This window comes from Elephantulus edwardii, unplaced genomic scaffold, assembly GCF_000299155.1.
Source record: "Elephantulus edwardii isolate Elephantulus edwardi_28Jun2011 unplaced genomic scaffold, EleEdw1.0 scaffold00191, whole genome shotgun sequence".
NCBI lineage: Eukaryota > Metazoa > Chordata > Mammalia > Macroscelidea > Macroscelididae > Elephantulus > Elephantulus edwardii.
Window position 1 is genome coordinate 6,058,524 of NW_006399941.1, and position 21,549 is coordinate 6,080,072.

Genomic DNA, 21,549 nt, shown 5'->3' on the forward strand with positions numbered 1-21,549 from the left:
CTAGGACTATGTTCCGCCCTCTAGGTCTAATAAAACAAAAGCCACCGAGCCACTTGTGTTTGAGTCAGACAAAACAGAGTGATGGGTGCGGGGGAGGATGGAGAAGTCACAGGAAAACAGAGGGAAGACACCCCACCAACCACGAATGGTTTTCTCCCTTCCCCTAGATCTTCTGTTAGCAATAAAGAGGAAGCAACAATACAAGACAGCCAACAATAAAACCAACTTTGTCAATAGTAACAATTCTGGAGTATGTGTGCTATTTTATCAACAGTGATAGCAGTGACAGATAAAGGCAGAAGAGCAACTCTCTAACTAAAGAGTCTAGGGAAGAAAGACCCACTTAGAAACAAGCAGTACAGGGAACATACCCAACAAGCCCCTGTCTAAGTGGGAGAAAGGACTCTTGGGTGCCTTTGAGTCAGCCCTGACTTGAGCAGCCCCATGTAGAAGGGAATAAAGTCCTGCCTCAGCCAGGGCTAGCATGATTCTCCCTGAATGAGATGGCATGATAGGACAATGGGATGGCTTTTAAAGACACAATACAGTGCCAGCGAGGTGTTCCCCAGGGGGCTGTACATGCTAGAAGCCAGTGGTGCAGGCTATGGGACTGCTCCTCTCACCCCAAGATTCCCACGCCCAAGAATCAAGGGTTAGAAATGGGAGTGGCAACCTATTGCTACTTGCAACATCTTGGCCACATGCCTCTATGTTTCTCAGGAGTCTGGTAGCCACTGCTCTCCAGTATTGTAATATAATGTCACCATCCTCCACTTTGTGATGAGTAGTCAGTCTATCAGTGGAAAGGCCAATCCATTTCCCTGGGAGTGTGGCCTGCACCCAGTTTATGAAAGTATTTTAGGAAAGTTGTCCTCTATTAATCCTGCATCCCACTCATCATCTTCTGCCCTCTGCTTCTTGGACCTGAGCCCAGAGCCTGCTGTCTGACCTTCCAATTTGGGGTGCATCAGCCCCTGCAACCCTGAGTCAGGAAAGTCTTCAGAATGAAGTCTGACCCACACATTGGAAACTTACCAGCCTCCACAACTATGTGAGCCACTTCCTTGAAATCTCTCTATACATTGTTGCTGTTGTTGCTAAATGCCATCAAATCAAACATGACTCATAGTAGCAACTCTATGGCTGAATCCTGCCCTACCTTATCCCATCCTCTTCATTTCTGACTACTTAAGCCTATAGCTGCAGTCACTGTTGTCAATCGAACTCATCCTGTCTTCCACCAACCCTCCAAGAATTATGTCCCTCTCCAAGGAATAGCCTGTCTTAACAACATGCCCAAAGTATGTGAAGCAAAGCTTTATCTTTGTCTCCAAGGAGCACTCTGGCTGCACTTTCTCCAAGACATATGTTTGTTCTTTTGGCAGTGCATGGGTTATTCAGTCTGTGTGTGTGTGATATGTGTATATGTAAGTATATGTATATGTGTGTGTGTGTGTGTGTGTGTGTGTGTGTTAGAAACAGGAGTGGCATCCACTTCCTAAATAACATGCCTCCGGAAACTCTATGAGAAGATGCTCAGCTGGTTTGTAATCCACCCAGAAGATGCTCAGAGGAAATGTCTGGACCGTAGTTACTCCACAAGGGCAATTCTCTGAAGCACACAAGTCACCACGAGTGGGAACTGATTTGATGTCCCTTTCTTTCTAATGGCACCTTCATCACAGTGGATTAGAAAGGTTTGTGTTAGGAAAGGAACGTTCTTGGAGCATGCAAACATCCTCAACCTCTGAAATAAGTGTTAAGCTAGAAGAAATTGGCAATCTTTTTTTATTGTTTTTGGGTGTTTTTTTTAATTAAAGTTTATAAAGAACTTGGATTCCCATCCATTGTCGCACATTTTCCTCCCTGTCACCCCTACCCCCCATTCACTTTTTTCTTTGAAAAAAAAGTTCACTGTTATACAGTCCCACCTCCCCACCACCACCAGAAAGTGGCAATCTTGAATAACATCCTTCCTTTCTTCTTTGTGTGCTCAGGGATAATGCGGGAATCTCATTTCTTGAATTTACACTACTCATTTCCCCCTTATCATCCTTTATCAGTTAAAGAAAGGCTTCGGGTCTTTAGGGAGCTGAGTCTTTCGATCTACCATTCCTACCAATCACTCTGTTTAGAACCAGATTTTGGTCCATGATTTTAAAAAATGTTCATTAGTCATTAATTCCGTTTTTAAAACCACCAGCTTTGTGTTGCTGCTGTTGTTAGGTGCTGTCAACTATAACTAATAGTGACTATGGACATGAGATCTGCACCCTGTCCTATCCTGTGTCATCCTCACAATCTCTGGCACACTCAAGGCATTGCTGCAGTCACTGTGTCGATCCATCTGCTTGAGGGTCTTCCTTTCTTTAGCTGACCCTCCACCTTCCCAATCATGATGTCCTTTTCTTTCCAAGGAATAACCTCTCCTAGCAGCATGCCCAAAGTATGTGAGATGAAGCTTTGTCATCTCTGCCTCCAAGGAGCACTCTGGCTGCACCTTCTTCAAGACAGATCTCTTTGTTCTTTTGGTGAGTGGCAGTTTGCTGTGGCAGAAGTACAAATGTCCCAGCTGACCCAAAGGTTTGTTCACACATTGGTATCCTTTCTCCTGGCCGTTGCTGCTCTCTCTCTCTTGGCTAACTCCTGTGTCACTCTGGGCTCTGTATGCAGAAGAGTAAGGGTTCTAAACCAAAGGCCTGGCTGCGGGCAGTCCTCACTAACTGGCCCCTATGTCCACCTCTGCTGATTTCAGCCCTGTCTACAGAAGGGGCTGCTAGTCTTTATTGACTTAAATGACCTCAGGAGAGTTGTTTCCCCTTTCACACAATGTGAAATTTTTCTTCCAAGGTGGAAAAAAGATCATTGCCATCAATTTGATTGCTACTAATAGCAACCCTTTAAGACACTCAAGTACCCGATAGGGTTCCTGCCTCCGCTGCTCCTCTTTACAAGCACAGACGCTCTCATCATCCCGCCCTGGGAGTGGCTGCTGGGTTTAAAGAACCCACCTTCCAGTTAGCTTAGTGCTTAGCCCGCTGCACTACCAGGGCGACATATCCCTAAAATATGTGCTTTAAATCCTAACCTCTATATCTGTAGTCGGGTGCAAACTATTTGGTCACTTTTTGTTTACAATCGTGTGTAAGCTGACTGGTTGCCTGGATTTAGTTAACAATCAGCTGTGGGTCGGAAGCCTCTTGTTTAAGTCAATCAGGACCTGGTGGGCAGGCCTTTGTACTTAAAAGTTGGGCATTTGTGCCTTCAGCCCTTGGGCCTGGTGTTAATTGTGTTTGGGAAGAACATTCTTCTAAGTGGTACGGCACTGGTCTGTCATTTTGCTGCTGATAACTTGGGGTTGCTGTGATACTGAAAGCTGTGCCACTGGTGTGTCAAATGTGATAAAGGTTATCCGTGGTGGACAGGGATTGTAGAGCTCCCAGATTAAGACTGGTTTGGAAACAGGATTGGCATCCACTTCTTAAACAATAGGTCTCTGGAAACTCTATGAACACGAGAGAAACTCAATAGTTATAGAACAGGGTTCAGACCTTTTGTTCATAGGATTGCACTGTGTTGCACTCAACTCTGTGGCACTTAACAACAACAACAACATATCTGTAGTTAAAATCCCATTTGGGAAAGAACTCTTGGTCACACTAGTGAAGCAGGATTAGTGTAGGATATATCTTGAGTCAATCTAGTGAGTTATCAAAGTGATTAAATGAGCAGAACAGAGATGGAGGCACACAGATGCTGAGCCCCATGGAGGTTTCCACGGTAACAAGCTGAGCTGGGTGAGGGCCTTCCTTCAGAGCCGATGTGAAGGCCTTCCCTTAGAGTGAGTCTCTGGATTTGGACTTCTGGCCTCTTAAATGGTGAGAAAATAATTTGTTAAAGGGACCCACTTGTGGTATTTTTTGTTACATCAATGCTAGAATTAAGACATTTATTTAGTTGAAAATGGATTTTTAGCAATGGCTATGATAAAAATAAAACATTAGAATTGTCATTTAATTTCCATTTTAAATGACAGCAAAACTGTTAAAATTTAGTATTTTGTGAAATAAAGTTTTCATATTTCCAAACTGTAAAACTTGCCATCCATAAAGCAGCACAAGTTACAAAACACTGCAAAATAAAATGGTATAGTGGTGCTTGTTGGGCTTTCCCCTCAAGTAAATAGAAACAAGTCTTTTATTAACTTTTAATATTGGAAAAATAACACTCTTATAATTCTCTTCACAGAAAATAAATAATATTAGAAAACAAATAATATTGACCATCTTAAAGGCCCTTTACCGTAAAATATATGGCTTTAAATTTTATTAAAATTGAATTTATAAGCCCTATGACTTCCCTACATATACATAACAAAAGAATGTAGTAAAATTAGCAAATACTAAGCTATATCATTAATTTATCATTCTTAACTTTGTGGTTTTTAGAAATGGTGCATGCATCTAATATATGTAGATTCCTTGGCTAATTAGTTGCAGTGTATAATGCAATAAAATACAGAATACATGCTTGGTGAACATTTATTCATATTTACAAGACAGCAGCTAAAGCTTAGGCTTCAATACTGACATTTAACTATCCTATAAGCAGCATTACATCATAATATGCTATCAAGGCAACTTCTTTTTTTATAATGAAAAAATAAAAATTGTCATTTCTAAACTTTTATATGAACGGTAACTCTTCAAGTGGTAATAAAAAATTATTTACTATTCAATACACATAGGATTTCAATTTTCAATATACTGAGACAAAAAAGCTCTTCCGTGTTGGAAAAATGACACTTCAAAAAAAAGTAATTAGTAGGAAAACCCACCAGTATAACATTTTGTCCTGTCAATGCCAGCAGATTTGGGAACATACTGGAGATGAAGGTAGAAGCATCCACAGGGGAAACGTAAAAGTGTATTTTAAAGAACTCTTTCCTGTCATTTGAAATAGTTTGGAATGAAGTCAACTGATTGGAGTTTGTAAGAGCTGCTTAGTAAGTTAAGTGCAGGGCATTGATATCCATAGCTTCCCTCCTGCCCCCCTAAACTATAAAAAATATATATATTTCTAATGTGCAAGACAAATATGGACTAATGAAAAAATACATCACATTTTTATCTAGTCTAAAAATTAATTAACAGCTTGAGCAAACTAATGAATGGAATGTTTGCATTCTCAACTGTTAGCCCAGAAACAAAGACACACGGGTGGCCACATCCACATTCCCCGTAGGAAGCACGGGGCAGAATTCCCCATCAAGACAAGTGCATTCCGGATTCACTGACCACACCGGCTCAGAGCATGCTGGGCCAGATGAAGATCAATGTGGCAGGTTTTGTCCTAAATTGTGACCAGTGATCTAGCTGCCTGTTATCAGCCCTATTCTTACCAGAAAGTTATCACAATACATTAAAAAGTTACTTGCAATCCTGCAGAATTAGGCATAAATTGTAAAGTAATAAATCTGTTTTGTCAAAACTGGCAGTGTAAAGAAGGCAGCACCGGAAATGTCTGAGCCATCTGTAATGTCAAGTACTCACTATAAGTTGTTAATGTGCTTAGGCTTTGGGACCCATTAATTTGAAAAATTAAAAGTAAATACTTTTCTCACAGACTCACGTAACCTAAAATTTTTTTCATTCAGCTGAGCTGGACTTCAGTTTTAGCAAACCTTACTATACAAGCTGTCTCTAGGAAGACATTTTTATTATTTCCAAGTTTTCTTTATTGTCAGTGTAAAGTTTCTAACAGTCCATCATTCTAAAATTTTGTTGTTAAAGTACTTTAAGAAATGGTGGCTGTAATGGCTGGTAGTTGCAGTTTTAATATTCTTACGTTTGTTAAATAATAATAACTGGTACATGCACCACGGGGCCAACTGGCAGCACCGATTGAGGTTAACAACTTCAGCTTGGTCAGCTCCACAATCAACACTCTTGGCACCAACAGTTTGGAAATCAAAAGATGAACTGCACTGAGGAAATGTGCTGTCAGGAACCTCTCCAAAGTGTTAACGAGCGATTGTCAGTCCAGACTAAGGTGTGACTGGTCCAGGCCATGGTCTTCGCAATGACTTGCTATCCATCAGAGAACTGGACAGTGATGAAGGATGACAGAAGAATTAATGCCTTTGAGTTGTATTGTTGGAGAAGAGTACTGAACATCCCATGGACCACCAGGAGAATAGGTCTGTCTTGGAGAGGGTGAAACCATGTTTCTCCTGGAAGGCTAGGATTTTGAAGCTCCTTCTCACATACTTTGGGCATGGGGCCAGGAGTCCATAGGGAAGGACATCATGTTTGGAAGGATGAAGGAAGACCAAGGATGAGAAGGATTGATGTTAACTGGGGCAGTGGGATTAGGTGTGTCAGAGTCACAGAGGGTCATCTTTTATGCTGTCCCTCCACCCTCCCAAGCATGACGTCTGCAAGGACTGATCCTGCCTTGCAATATGTCCAGAGTATGTCAGATGAAGCTTCAGAATCCTTGCCTCGAAGGAGGAGCCTGGCTTCAACCTCTCCGGGACGAACTTGTTTGTTCTCCTATCAGTCCATGGTATATTCAATACTCTTCTTCAGCACTACAGCTCAAAGGCATCGTCCATCATCCCTAGTCATTGTCCAGCTCTCTGATGCATAGCAAGTAACTGCAAAAACCATGGTATCAGGCGCACCTTAGTCTCCAGACTAAAATCATTGCTCTTTAGTACTTTGGAGAGGTCTCTGACAGCAGATTTTCCCAATGCAATTCATCTTTCAATTTCCTGGCTGCTAGTACCAAGAATGTTGATTGTAGAGCCAAGCAAACTGAAGCTGTCAACAATCTCAATCTCTTCATCATCTATCATGATGCTGCCAATTGGCCCAGTGGTGAGAATCTGTTTTCTTGATGTTGAGCGTCAATCCATATTGAAGGCTGCAGTCCTTGACCTTCAGCAAGCACTTACCATGCTTAAAGTAAAGCTCACAGCCCTTGTTACTTTTGCAAGCCTTTTCATCTAAGGATCAATCTAATATCCTAAAGACTTCTAGTTTACCAGTGAGAACCACTTTTGTTATGTATCATCGAGTTGGAACCTACTCATATCTCACCCTTCTTCAGGGAGCTTGCAGAGGCAGTAAATCTCACGAGAGGAGACTGCCCATCTTTATTCTGTAAGCAGCTGGTGGACCTAACTCCATTCCTTTGGGTTGAAGCACTTGCTGCAGGTTTGAACACTCCTTACCACTGAGCCCCCAGAACTCAAATACCTCCAGTTTACAAGTGAGAGGGCACCGTCGGTATCTAGTATACTGGTGACAGATGTGCATACAAGCACCATAGCATTAACAGTTGCCTCAGGGTTTTTGTACATAGGGTCGTTGTGAGTTGTATTCAACTTGAAGGCATTTAACCACTGCTAAGTGAGACTAGTGTTGTTATATTTGGAAGGAACATTCTTCTACTTTGCACATCAGTCTTTGTCAATTTGCTGTACTGAGGTAATCTGAGTTTGCTGTGATGCTGAACCTTGTGCCACTGGGATGTCAAATACCATAATGGTTTTCCGATGTGGACAGTGTTACTGGAGCTCCCAGTTGTAAAACAGGTTTGGAAGCAGGAGTGGCATCCACTTCCTAAACCACATGCCTCTGGAAACTCTATGAACTTGGAGAAACGACGATAGTTATAGAAAGGCATTAGGCCTTTTGTTCATAGAGTTGCTATGAGTCATGCTCGACTCGACAACAATAAACAACTGGTGGATATAATTAGAACAGTTAGTAGCCACTCCTGGAAAGAATTTCCAGTTTGTTACTAGTCGACCAGTGAGTAGGGAGTGGTGCTGCAAAGGTGGGCCATCCTGAGGGATCAGCCACGCTGAGGGGGAAAGATGAGCAGTCTCTTCCTATCCAATACACAGTCTGAAAACCTTCTAGAGGGCTGGGTATGAGCTGAACTGGCTGTGACTTAATGGCAGAATTGAGTGATGGATGTACAAAAGCAGCACTGCCTGTTCTAAAACAAATGAAAACAAATCACAAACATCACTAGAAAAAGGGAAACAACCCAGACAACTTCTCCCAATTTTTAGGACCAACAGGTTTTGTTTCAGCTGTAGATAAGGTGAGAGGGACAGAGAATGGGAGATGGAAATACACATTTTCCTGGTGCATTCCTCAACCCTAACTGCAAAACTTTTAACGGTCTTTATAACTATGAATTTAACACCATTCTTTCTCAACTTTTCATTCCTGGCACAGTAGATCATAAGACTGTCAATTCAGAGTGGCCAATTCCAGTCCATCTTTATTTATTCCTTTCATTTTTCACAACTTCCAATTTTCCTTCATACATTCTGTGTTACAATTATTAGTGGATGTTTGCAGCTGTTTCTCTTCATTTTTGAGTTAATTCCCATTTAGTCTCTACCCTCTAATACTATTCATGATCCTCTGTTGTCCATAGGATTGGGTTGTTTTTTGGTTTTGTTTCGTTTTTTGTTTTTTTTACATATCATTACACAAGTATCTCCCATTCCCACATGTCAGAGGAAAGATGCCCTTACTCCCTCCAGAACCAACAGTGGGAGCTTTCCTCGTTCCCTGGCCCAGAGGTTCCCAGGGTTTGGGAAGGCCTATCTTAACCTAGAAGCTCTGCTGAAACCTGCCCACTAAAGACAACCCTGCTAGTAGTTCGAACACTACTTAGTACTTACTTACATAGCTTCTTACATAGCTTCCACCATCACAGTAACCCACTAGTTACCCCAGCACAGCAAAGTGGCAGTCAAATCCTGTACTTATAAGAGCAAACACTAAACAAAGATGCGTATCTGCACTTAAGGCCTAAGTTGTTAGGTGTTGTCTAGCAGAGTTCATCTCAGAGATTCTAAGTACAGACCTGAACCTTGTGCCATCCTCATTGTCTCTGACACATGAATGCACTGCTGCAGTCACTGTCAGTCCAACTCATTGAGGGCCTTTCTCTCTTGTGCTGGCCCTCCACCTTTCAAGCACAATATCCCTTTCAAAGGAATAGCATCTCTTAGCAACATGTCCAAAGTATGTGAGATGAGGCTTCATTCACCATCTTTGCCTCTAAAGGAGAACTATGCCTGCACCTTCTCCAAGACATATTTGTTCATCTGGGAGTCCATAGGACACTCAGCACTCCAACACCACAATTCAAAGGCATCAATAATTCTTCTGTCATCCTTATTCATTGTCTCTCAGATACATGGTGAGTGACTGAAAAGACCATGGCCTGAACCCGGCACACTTTGGTCCTCAGACTTACATCATTGCTCCTTGATAACTTGGAGACTCCCTGACTAAAGATTTTCCTGGTGGAATATACCTTCTGATCTCCTGACTGCTGGTACCAAGTGTACTGATTATGGATTCAAGTAAGAGGAAGGTGCTGACAGTCTCAATCTTTTCTCATCTAGGGCCACAGATTAAAATCACCCACGTTTGACTTGGTAGTGGAACTTTCTATCCACCAAGCCCACAGAGCTCTATGTTGGTGGTGGTGGTGTTATGTGCCGTCAAGATGTAGACCACTCATAGAGAACCTATGAAAGACCTGAACACTTGTATGATTTTCATTTTTTCTCCAAGTTCATAGAGTTTCCGGAGGTGGGTCTCATGGATAGAAAGTTATGCTATCAAGCCCAAGGTGAGTGATTTTAATCTGCGGCCCTCAGGCCTGGTTTTAATGGTTTTTGGTCAAATATTCTTCTAAGTGGTATAGCACTGGTCTGTCCATTTACTGTACAGAGGTAACTCGTGTTTGCTGTGATGCTAAACACTGTGACACTGATGTGCCAATTGCAATAATGGTCACCCATGGTGGACAGTGTTTGGTGGAGCTCCCCAATTAAAACAAGCTTGGAAGCAGGAGTGGCATCCACTTCCGAAATAGCTTGTCTCTGGAAACTATGAACTTGGAGAAACTGTTTTTTTATTAGGAAAGCAAAATTTAACAAATAATTATTTTAAAAAATTCAATTCTAGGTGGACACGCTACATTATCAAGTAGTGGAAAAGCAAATTAAAAATAGGGAAAGGTAAGGGAGCTCTAGTGGCCTAGTGGCAAGAAGCTGTACTGCAATCCTGAAGGTCCACGGTTCGAATCCACCAAATTCCCTGCTGGAGGAGGGGCAATATGCTCCTGTGTCAGTTGGATCCAATTCGATGGTACACAAGGGGGGAAAAAATTTAAAATGGGGAACGGTTAACTACCAAGCTTATTGGTAAGAAAATGAATTTAAAATAACCAACAGAATGTGGAAACTACAGAACAATGTCACTGATTTCACATGCAAGCAAGATTTTACTGAAGATTATCCAAAAACGACTGGAACAGCACATCAACAGAGAACTACCAGAAGTCCAGGCTGGGTTTAGAAGGGGTCATGGTACTAGAGATATTGTAGCTGATGTTAGATGGATCTTGGCTGAAAGCAGGGAATACCAGAGGAATGTCTATCTTTGTTTCATTGACTATGCAAAGGCATAAAGGCATTGACTATGCAAAGACTGTGTAGATCATAACAAACTATGGCTGACTCTGAGAAGAATGGGAATCCCAGAACACTTGATCGTTCTAATGCGAAACTTATACTTGGACCAGGAGGCACTCGTCAGAACAGAGCAAGGGAACACTGCATGGTTCAAAATTGGGAAGGGCGTACTATCTCCATACCTTTTCAACCTATATGCAGAACAGATTATCCAGGAGGCTGGGCTCTATGAGGAGAAATGTGGGGTCAGGATTGGTGGACGATTTATCAACAACCTGTGTTACGCGGATGACACACCCTGCTTGCTGAAACTGAAGAGGACCTGAAGCGCCTGCTGCAGAGTGTCAAGGACTGCAGCCTACAATATGGATTGAGGCTCACTGTCAAGAAGACAAAGATTCTCACCACTGGACCAATTGGCAGCATCAGGATGGATGGTGAAGAGATTGAGATTGCACACAGCTTTAGTTTGCTTGGCTCCATAGTCAACAGTCTTGGTACCAGCAGCCAGGAAATTAAAAGGCGCATTGCAATGGGAAAGTCTGCTGTTAGGGACCTCTCCAAAGTGCTGAAGAGCAATGGTGTCTCTTTGGAGACTAAGGTGCGTCTGATACAGGCCATGGTCTTCGCAATCACCTGTTATGCATCAGAGAGTTGGACAATGACCAAGGAGGATAGAAGGAGAACTGATGCCTTTGAGCTGTGGTGCTGGAGAAGAGTATTGAGAATACCATGGACTGCCAGGAAAACAAACAGATTTGTCCTGGAAAGGGTTAAACCAGGTGGCTCCTTGGAGGCAAGGATTCTGAGGCTCTGTCTAACATACTTTGGACATGTTGTGAGGAGAGACCAGTCCTTAGAGAGGGACATCATGCTTGGGAGGGTGGAGGGACAGCGCAGGAGAGGAAGGCCCTCTATGAGGTGGATTGATTTAGTGACTGGGATAATCGGGATGGGAGTGTCAGAGACAGTGCGATTGCCACAGGACAGAGCGGAGTTTAGGGCTGTTGTGCACAGGGTCGCTTTGAGTCGCAGGCGACTCGACGGCACATAACAACAACAAACAACGCCCTTAAAAAGAAAGCTGTATATATTTGTAGTTATCCTGGTATTGCCTGTTGTGTTCAAGGTGGAGCTCCCCCTAAAGTTCTTTCATAGCAACAACAGAGACCAAAGTTTAAAAAAATAACTTGGTAAACAACATTCGTAAGTAAGAACTTGTTTATTGACTCGATATTCGGATGTCAGAGTGATTTATAAGTAAGTAGGTTCATTAGTTTCTGAATTGTAGATCCTCCAGCTAAAATGATAGCTTAAAATGTGTGGCAATGTTATTCCCTCCTTATTAAATGGACTTATTAATTGAATAGTGACTAATAAGATGCTTAGTTAGGAGAGGCTCTTCCTTGGCAAGGCACATCATGTTTGGAAAGATGGAGGGACAGCAAAAGAGAGAAAGACCCTCAACCAGATGGATTGACATAGTCCTCAATGGGCTCAAGTGTGTGAGAAATAATGAGGCTAGCACAGGACACAACTGGGTTCAGATCCTTTGTTCACAGGGTCCCGATGAGTAAGTGTGTCAATCCACCTACCTGACTCTATAGCATCTAACAAGAAGAAGATGATGGGAGCTTGGGTGGCATAGTGGATAAGAAGCTACACTAACAACTTAAAGGTATACAGTTTGAATCCACCAGCTGCTTTGCAGAAGAAAAATGGGCAATCTCCTTCCATGCAATTTACAACCTCTGAACACCTGTTAGAGGGTCAGCTAGGAATCGCTTCCAACTCAACAGAATTCAACAAGAAGATGCTAGGGAGCTCTGGTGGCCTAGTTCCTAATGAGCTATGCTCCCAACCCAAAGCTATGAGTCTCTGGTAATCTGGATCCACCATTAGAGCCACAGACAGAGATGGGAAGTCTCCTGCTGTCTCGATTTACAGTCTTGGAAAATCAATGGAAGGCCACCATGAGTCAGAACTGACTTGTTTTGGAATAAGATGCTAAAAAGCAGAATCTGGGAACAGAAGTGTTTCATCTAACAAAGTTTGCCAGTCTGCCTTCGTGGGTATTCCCTTCTTGAAGAGGGATTACTTTGGATAAGTCCCACTCGTTCTTCACCAGCTGAGAATCCTTGGAGATGTTTTATTAGAAGGTACTCACCTGGGCTAGGTGTATATGGGTCTGTCTATGAAGCAGTGCTCACAGCTGCTCTGGGGGGCTTTTCTGAGCTGCTTCCCTGCAACACTCTCCAAATGAAGCTCCTCCAGTGTGGATTTGAAGGGGGGCAGTCCAAATACACTCTCAAATTACAGTCAATATCACCTAATCAACTATGGGGGACTTGTATTTAAAGAATGGAGGAGTACATAAGTAGGTAAAGGCCACAGAGGCAAAATGATCCTGCAATGAGATGACATTCTTTGCAATGATGAACTGTCCCCCACCCCTGGTCAAATAATCTCTGCCCACTAAGCACTATCAGTCACCTGGTAAAATAAGGACAGAAGGGTTAGTTCAGTTGTAATTTTTTTCTCCTAGAGAACACATCAGATAATTAACTAGAAAAAGACTTAACTATTTTATTAAATACAAAATTCTACCTAACCCAAATAAACCCAGTGTTGTCAAGTTGACTCCCACAAGTCGATTCTTCCAAAGACTGGCTGGTGGATTCAAACATCTGACCTTTCACCGTAGCCACTGTGTTATCAGCACCTCCTCAAGACACCTACATACCACAAATTTCTTTCACTGTAAACTACCCATGAATGTACAAACTTGCTTGTAATTGGGTTCTCCTCCTTGGTTTGACAAGAAACTCTTAACAGTGAAGTAGAAGGCATCTGGCAAAGAGCTCTGGTAATAAAGCCCGAATCCACCAGCTGCTCCCAGGGAGAAAGGTGAAGTCTCTGGTGAGAAAGATTTACAACCCAACAGAGGGTTGTGGAGTTGGATAGCATCAGGCTTGTGATTTAGAAAGCACGTCCTACATTGAACACTGTTGTGAGCAAGAAGAAAATCTAACTCTAAAGACTTTTATGCCCCATTCATGGATTTCTTCAAAAACAAACCATACAAAGAGTTGCTTATGCCTGTTTGACAATACCTAAACTTCACATGGTTTCATAATATGCTGATCAAGGAATCACACGTTCACCTATGTCCTCAATGCCACGAAGGGCTTTTAAAAAGATCCACTTAAAGCAGTGGCTCTCAAACTCTAGCACACATTTGAATTGTCTGAGGGAAGGCTATTTTACACAGATTGCTGGGCCCATGTCCAGTTTCTGCTACGTTTCGAGTTGCTGCTTTGAGACTTCTGCTTTTGGAGATATTCTCCAAAAGTCAAACTAGTCAGCAATACTCATGTTTTTCCTGATACTCAATAATAAAACATATCACGTATGCACTTGTACTCATTAAGCTTCAAGTATTGACTCTTGAAATGGCCTATGTAAATAAGAGGACACATAATTTATTAATCTTGACTCATGAGTCTCGTGAGTTGAAAGACAACTGTAAGACAGCCTGATGCTGGATAATCCATGACTACATGAAGACACTTCTTTAAAAAATACCGCGCTCTTATCAAGGCACAGGGACTTTGTTTCTATTTCCCCTCTGCTCTCCTCTAAAGAGAATCCAGCAAGAAATTACAAAGAAAGCTGGGCCCTCCAAGGCCTGTATGGACTTACACATAAATACCACTGTGAGCTCTGACACTTAAGACTCGGTCTCAGGGGCTTCTTCATCTGGGCAGCAGTAATATTCCACGAAGCTTATTTGTCCATCTTCATTTCTAATCATATACTGTAATGAGAGGAATCCTCGGTTATCTGTTCGAATGGATACTTTACAAGATAGGACCAATGCCTTGGTAGATGGCTTCAGTAAGGAGATCTTGTATCTGTGAAAGAATTGAAAAAAGCTGTTATTTGAACACCCAGAAAGCAGTGATCATTACAAAAATTACAAGCTAAGAACTCTGTCCAATTCCCACTGAGTTGAAAAGGACTTCAGGCTGACCCTCCTCTGGATGTGAAGAGACCACCCATCCTTCTCTCTCAGGGCCCCTGGTGGATTCACACTAAAGCTCAGCCTTTGGGCTGGCAGCACAACTCCTACTGACTTTACTACTCTATCCAACAACTACCAGTAAATAGAAGAATAAAATAAAAATATACTTGTTTAATTTGATATATTTTCTCTTGATTTTTATTAAATTTTATTAAAATTTCATCCTCAATTCAACCCCAAATCCAAGAAAATCCAACACCTTACTTTTCATGTCTTTCAAAAGATGTACACTTTTATTCACCAATGGAAAGTGCTTTCCTTAAACAGCAATGTGGTATCTAACCTTAGCTTCCTTCATCACCAGTGTCAACCTCTACATGAAAAACTGACCTGTTGATCTGGGTCTTACTGCAGTGAAACGCTTCCATCAAATCAGAATCTTTGGGATAGTCAAGGTGGGAGCTTCCTGCATTTCCAAAAGTAGATAACCTAGAATAGAAAATGAATACCTGATTTGTTCACTGATCCAATAATAAATCACAATACAATGCAAACAAAACATTTCCTTAAGAAATATCTACACATGCACAGGCCATCTCCCAAGGAGTTAGTACACTGGTTAGCAGTGTATGAGCACGGTAGTAGAGGCCTATGTGTTGTTCTCCCATTGTTGGTGTTGATTGCCTTCGAGTCCAGCACAATGCATAGTGACCCTATGAACAAAAGACTTGAAGCCTCTCTACAACTATCGACATTTATTAAAGTTCTCCCATAGCTCCATCTTTTCTCTCCTCGTCTACTTTCTCTGAGCATAGACAACCATGATAATGACTCTCAAGTAAAATCTCTCGGGTCTATTAAGCTCTATGCTTTCACATCTGACTGTTGTTATATACTGCCGAGCTGGAACCGACCCACAGCTAACCGTCCAGTGGGTTTTCAGAGGCAGTTAATTGCACAGGAGCAGACTGCCTATCCTTCTCCTGTGGAGCAGCTACTGGATTTGAACTGCATACCTTTGGGATTGCAGCACAGTTTCTTAAATCTAGGCCACCAGAGTTCCCCACACATCTAACTATGTTCTACTATTACCAGAAAAACCCTCACTGCTGTCATGTAGAATTGAATCGTAGCTGACCCACCAGTGGGTTTTCAGAGTCTATAAATCAGACGGGAGGAGACTGCTCATTACAAATATCTTAAGCTGAACAAAAGCAGAAGAAAATGTCAGCGCTCTTTGCTCCCAAATTGTTTCCTATGCTGGTCTTGAAAGATTATTATCATGCTTAGAGTTATTACCCACAAAAAGAGAGATCACTTTGCAGAGGAGCCTCTGAAAATACTGCTAAGGTGTCTGGAATTTTAACTCATTGTCAAGTGCCAGAACAAAATGTTGTCCAGTCCTGGGCCACCTTCAGGTGTTGCTGTCTGAGCCTGTGGTAGCCACTGTGTCAATCCATTTCATTCAGTCTCTCCCTCTTTTTCCCTGACTCACTACCAAGCATGTCTTTCCTTTTCTAGCTAATGGTCCTCCTTCGTGACATGGTCAAAGCAAGCAAGACAACGTCTCAGCAGTCTTACATCTAAGGAGGATTCTGGATGTACTTTTTCTAAGACTAATTTGTTCATCATTCTGGCACAGACAAGTCTACTCTTCACTAATGCAGTTTGAATACAGTGGTTTCTTTGGTCTTCCTTTTTCATTGTTGCATGCATACGAAGTGAATGACAATACTGTGACTTGGGCCGGGTCCACTTTAGTCCTAAGGGTGATATCACTGCTTTCTAACAATTTAAAGAGGTCTTCTGAAGCAGATTTACCTAGTGCATTATGTCATTTGATTTCCTGACTGCTACTAACTGGATGTTAATTATAGATCCAGGAAATGGAAAGTTTGACTATTCCAATCTTTTCTCCATTTATCACAATGTTTATTGGTGTAGTTCTATTTGAGATGTCTATAAAGAAAACTGTAATCTTTGATCTTCATCATATATACTTCCCATCCTCTTCACTTTCATCAAGTATACTGCATATTGTTAATGTACAAACTTGATATAAACCTCTTCCAATTGTAAGTCATTTAATTCTTATCACTGGTCATCATTAACTAATATATACAGTGATAAGCTCATATTTCAACAGACCTTACGCCAAGTTTTTAATGCCCTAGAGCTACAACAGGAGCCCAGGTGATGCAGTAGCCCAATGCTCAGCTACTAACCAAAAGGTTGTTGGTTTGAATCCACAGAATGATCCGCTTGGGAAAGATGTGGCCATCTGGTTCCATTAAGATTACAGATTTGGAAATTCTCAGAGTCACTGTGAATGCACATTGACTGGACAGTGGTAGGTTTGGTTTTTAAAACTGTAAGTCTGTAATTCTCCTAGATTTTTTGTTTTAAAGTTTATACCTCATTCCTCTGTGCTTGGTGAATTCCTTTACCTTTTTTTTTTTTTAATTTTATTTTATTATTATTTGTGTGTGTGTGTACCATCAAATCGGATCTGACTGGTACAGGAGGAGATTGTTCCTCCTCCAGCAGAGCATCTGGTAGAGTCGAACCGCTCGCCTCTGGGATTGCAGTGTAACTTCTTGTCATTAGGCTACCACAGCTCGCTCCTTTACATTTTAATATTATCTAGTATTGTAAAACAAGGCCCCAGGAATTGTTGGCATACCAACTGATAATATTTCGACAACGAGACACCACCCTGGACATGCTCACCAAGTTGTGCCAAGAAATCTGGAAGACCTGGCCAACTGACTGGACGAGTTCCATTATTTGTTCCCATTTAAAAAAAAGGTGAACCAACAGTGTGGAAATTATGGAACAGGATTATTACTATGACATGCAAGCAAGATTCTGCTGAAAATTATCCAAAAACAACTGGAACAGGGTATCAATAGAGAACTGCCAGATGTACAGGCTGGGTTTAGAAGAGGCCATGGTACCAGGGATAGTATAGCCAATGGTAAATGGATCTCAGCTGAAAGCAGAGTTCCAGAGGAATGTCTACCTGTGTCTAACTGACTATGCAAAGGCAATTGACTGTAAATCACAACAAACTGTGGCTAACTCTGAGAAGAACGGGATTCCCAGAACACTTGACTGTTCTTATGCAAAATGTATACTTGGACTAGAAGGCAGATCAAGAAAACACTGCAGGTTCAGAATCAGGAGAGGTATACGCTGAGGATACATCCTATCTCCATACTTTTTCAATCTGTATGCAGAACAGATCATCCAGAAGGCTGGGCTCTATGAGGAGGAATGTGGCATTAGGACTGGAGGAAGACTCATCAACAACCTTTTATGCAGATGACACAACCCTGCTTGTGGAAACTGAGAAGGATCTGAGGCATTAGCTACAGAAGGTCAAGGACTGCAGCCTTCAATATGGATTGAAGCTCAACATCAAGAAAACAAAGATCCTCACCACTGGGCCATTTGGCAGCATCATGATAGAGGGTGAAGAGATTGAAATTGTTAACAGCTTCAACTTGCTCAGCTCCACAATAATACTCATGGTACCAGCAGCCAAGAAAGCAAGACAAATCACACTGGGGAAAGTCCGCTGTCATGGACCTCTCCAGAGTACTAAAGAACAACGATATCAGTCTGGAAATTAAGGTGCACCTGATCCAGACCACGGTCTTTGTAATTAATTGCTATGCATCAGAGAGCTGGACAATGACTAAGGATGAAAGAAGAAGAATTTATGCCTTTGAATTGTGGTGCTGGAGTACTGAATATATCATGGACTGCTAGGAGAACAGACAAATTCATCCTGTTGTTGTTGTTGTTAAGTGCTGTTGAGTTGTAGGTGACTCACAGCGACCCTATGAATGAAAGTCCAAGACATTTGTGTGACTTTCATCCTTTCTCCAGGTTCATACGGTTTCTGGAGGCAAACTATTTACAGAAGTGAATGCCATTCCTGCTTACAAGCTTGTTTTAATGGGGGAGCTCCAACCAACACCGTCCACCATGGGTAACCATTATTGCTTTTGACACATCAGTGTAGTATGAAGTGTAGTAAATTCATCCTAGAAAGGGTGAAACCAGGCTGTTCCTTGGAGGCAAGATTTTGAAGCTCCGTCCGTCTGACATACTTTGGGTAAGGTGCAAGGACCAGTCCTTGAAGAGGGACATCACGCTTAGAAAGGTGAAGAAAGTGCAAGAGAGGAAGACCCTGGATAAGATGGACTGACTCAGTGACTGTGGTAATGGGGTAAGGTGTGTCAGAGACAATGAGGTTGGCTCAGGATAGAGGAGGGCTCAGAGCTGTTGTATATAGGGTCGCTATGAGTCACAAGCGATTCAACAGCATACAACAGTACTGCTAAAAAGAAAAACTCTAGCTTTTTCTCTAAATGGGTTCTCATTATAAAAAAGAGACCATTATATAATTTCAGAGTCAAAATATCAAGAACAATTTGATGAGTTTTTACATTATATTCCTGTTGAACATTAGCTCCAAAAGTAGCTAACTAAGACAGTGGTGCAAAATAAGAGGTATATTGCAAACAGGACTGGGGTGGGGGTGGGGGGTAGAGGGAAGAGGGGGAGAGAGAAAATAAAAAAAAAGAACTGGGGAGGGAGAAAGGAGGGTGGGGGGGTAAATGTTTATCAATGAAAGAATGAAAATGTAATTTTTCTGTAAACTTTCATCAAAATCACAATTGTTGTTTTTGTTATATGCTGTTGAGTCACCTGCAACTCATAAAGATCCTATATACAACAGCCCTAAAACCTGCTCCATCCTGTGCCAATCTCAGTCTCCAACACACCTACCCCCACTACCCCAGTCACTGAATCAATCCACCTCATTAACGGTCTTCCTCTCCTGTGCTGTCCCTCCACACTCCTAGCCTGATGTCCTTCTCCAAGGTCTGGTCACTCCTTGCAACATGTCCAAAGTATGTCAGATGAAGCCTCAGAATCCTTGCCTCCAAGGAGCAGCATAGTTTAACTCTCTCCAGGTTGAACCTATTCGTTTTCTTAGCAGTCCATGGTACATTCAATACTCTTCTCTAGCACCACGACTCAAAGGCATCAATTCTCCTTCTATCCTCCCTAGTCACTGCCCAGCTCTCAGATGCATAGCAAATAATTGCAAAGACCATGGCCTGTATCAGGCACACCTTAGTCTCCAGACTGACACCATTGCTCTTCAGTACTTTGGAGAGGTCCCTAACAGAAGACTTTCCCAATGCAATACGCCTTTTAATCTCCTGGCTGCTAGTACCAAGAGTGTTGACTCTGGAGCCAAGCAAACTAAAGCTGTTAACAGACTCAATCTCTTCACCATCCATCCTGATGCTGCCAATTGGCCCAGTGGTGAGAATCTTTGTCTTTTTGATATTGAGCCTCAATCTATATTGAAGGCTGCAGTCCTTGACCTTCTGCAGCAAGTGCTTCAGGTCCTCTTCAGTTTTAGCAAGGGTTGTGTCATCTGCATAACACAGATTGTTAATGAATCTTCCACCAATCCTGATACCACATTTCTCCTCATATAGCCTAGACTCCTGGATAATCTGCTCTGCATATAGGTTGAAAAGGTATGGAGATAGGACACATCCCTTCCCAATTTTGAACCATGCAATGTTACCCTGCTCTGTTCTGACGACTACCTCCTGGTCCAAGTATAGTTCTTGCATTAGCATGATCAAGTGTTCTGGGGTTCCCATTCTTCTCAAAGTCAGCCACAGTTTGTTGTAATCCGCACAGTCAAATGCCTTTGCATAATCAATGAAACGCAGATGGAAATTTCTCTTGTATTCCCTGCTTTCAGTCAAGATCCATCTGACATTAGCTATAATATCCCTAGTACCCCTTCTAAAACCAGCCTGGACTTCTGGCAGTTCTCTGTTGATGTGCTGTTCCAGTCGTTTTTGGATAGCCTTCAGCAGAATCTTGCTTGCATTTGACAAAAATGATGTTGTTCAAAATTTTCCATATTCTGTTGGTTTACCGTTCTTTGGAATGGGAACAAATATAGATCTCTTCCAGTCATTTGGCCAAGTGGTTGTCCTCCAGATTTCTTGATACAACTTGGTGAGCACCATCCAGGGCAGCATCTGTTAGTTGAAATACGTCAGTTGTTATACCATCAATTCCTGGGGCCTTCTTTTACTGCAAATTCCTTCAAAGCAGCTTGAACTTCTTCCTTAATTGTGGGAAGCTGAGTATCAAATTTAATATTAATAATAAAGCAAATGCTGTATCAGGATATAAGGGAGACGTAATACAAACTGGAGTTCACCCTGAGGCACTAAGGCATTACTTAAGAGTCAACATGTTCTTAGTTTGTATTTACTGAATCCCTCCCTCCTGAGATTAGTATAAGGTAAACAATAGAGTAGAACTCCCCCTTATCTGCAAAGAACTCCCCATGATACTTTTTGTTTTTATTTTCTACTCCCTTGTGATTATCCTTTGTTTACCCTCCTGATGATTCTCAATAAATACAGAGAAGCATGGCTTGGGTGCTTCAGTCATCAGGACTGCTGGTCCCCTGTCTTTACTCTCTCTTATCTCATTCTTGGCTGTCTGTCTCATTATTACTTTACCCTTGGTCTGCAACACTTAATCTTCCCAGGTTCTTGATTGTATGTTGTTTCATGAAATTCTTTTGTGTCTGCTAATTCCTTTCAGTATAGTGACTCTGTATACTCTTTCCATCTTCTTTTAATACTTTCTGCATTATTTTTCTGTAAACTTTTGTCAAAATCACAATTAAAAAATTTGTTAAAAACCCACAAAAGTAGCTAACTTTGACCAGTTTTTCAAAAGTACCTATGCAACAGTTGTAACCTTGGTATCCACAGGGGATCAGTTCCAGGGCCAATGGAAACAATGGATGCCCAAATCTGTCAATGCTTAAGTCTCTTGCATAAAATGGCATGTTGTTGTTGTTGTTGGTATGTGCCGTCGAGTCGTTTGTGACTCATAGCGACCCTATGCACAACAGCCCTAAACCCTGCTCTATCCTGCGCCA

General features: G+C 41.9%; 1 protein-coding gene across 1 annotated transcript in view; it reads right to left on the bottom strand.

The window, feature by feature from the left end:
• Positions 1–14,218: 14,218 nt before the first annotated feature.
• The window catches only part of RAD1 (RAD1 homolog (S. pombe)), a 15,672-nt gene continuing 8,341 nt past the window's right edge, over positions 14,219–21,549 (bottom strand). Inside the window, exons 4-5 of the mRNA XM_006896801.1 lie at positions 14,934–15,032; positions 14,219–14,433 (exon numbers count right to left, since the gene is read on the bottom strand). Of these exons, the coding sequence (XP_006896863.1) occupies positions 14,250–14,433; positions 14,934–15,032 (283 nt within the window). The 3' untranslated portion in view covers positions 14,219–14,249. The remainder of the gene's footprint in view (positions 14,434–14,933; positions 15,033–21,549) is intronic.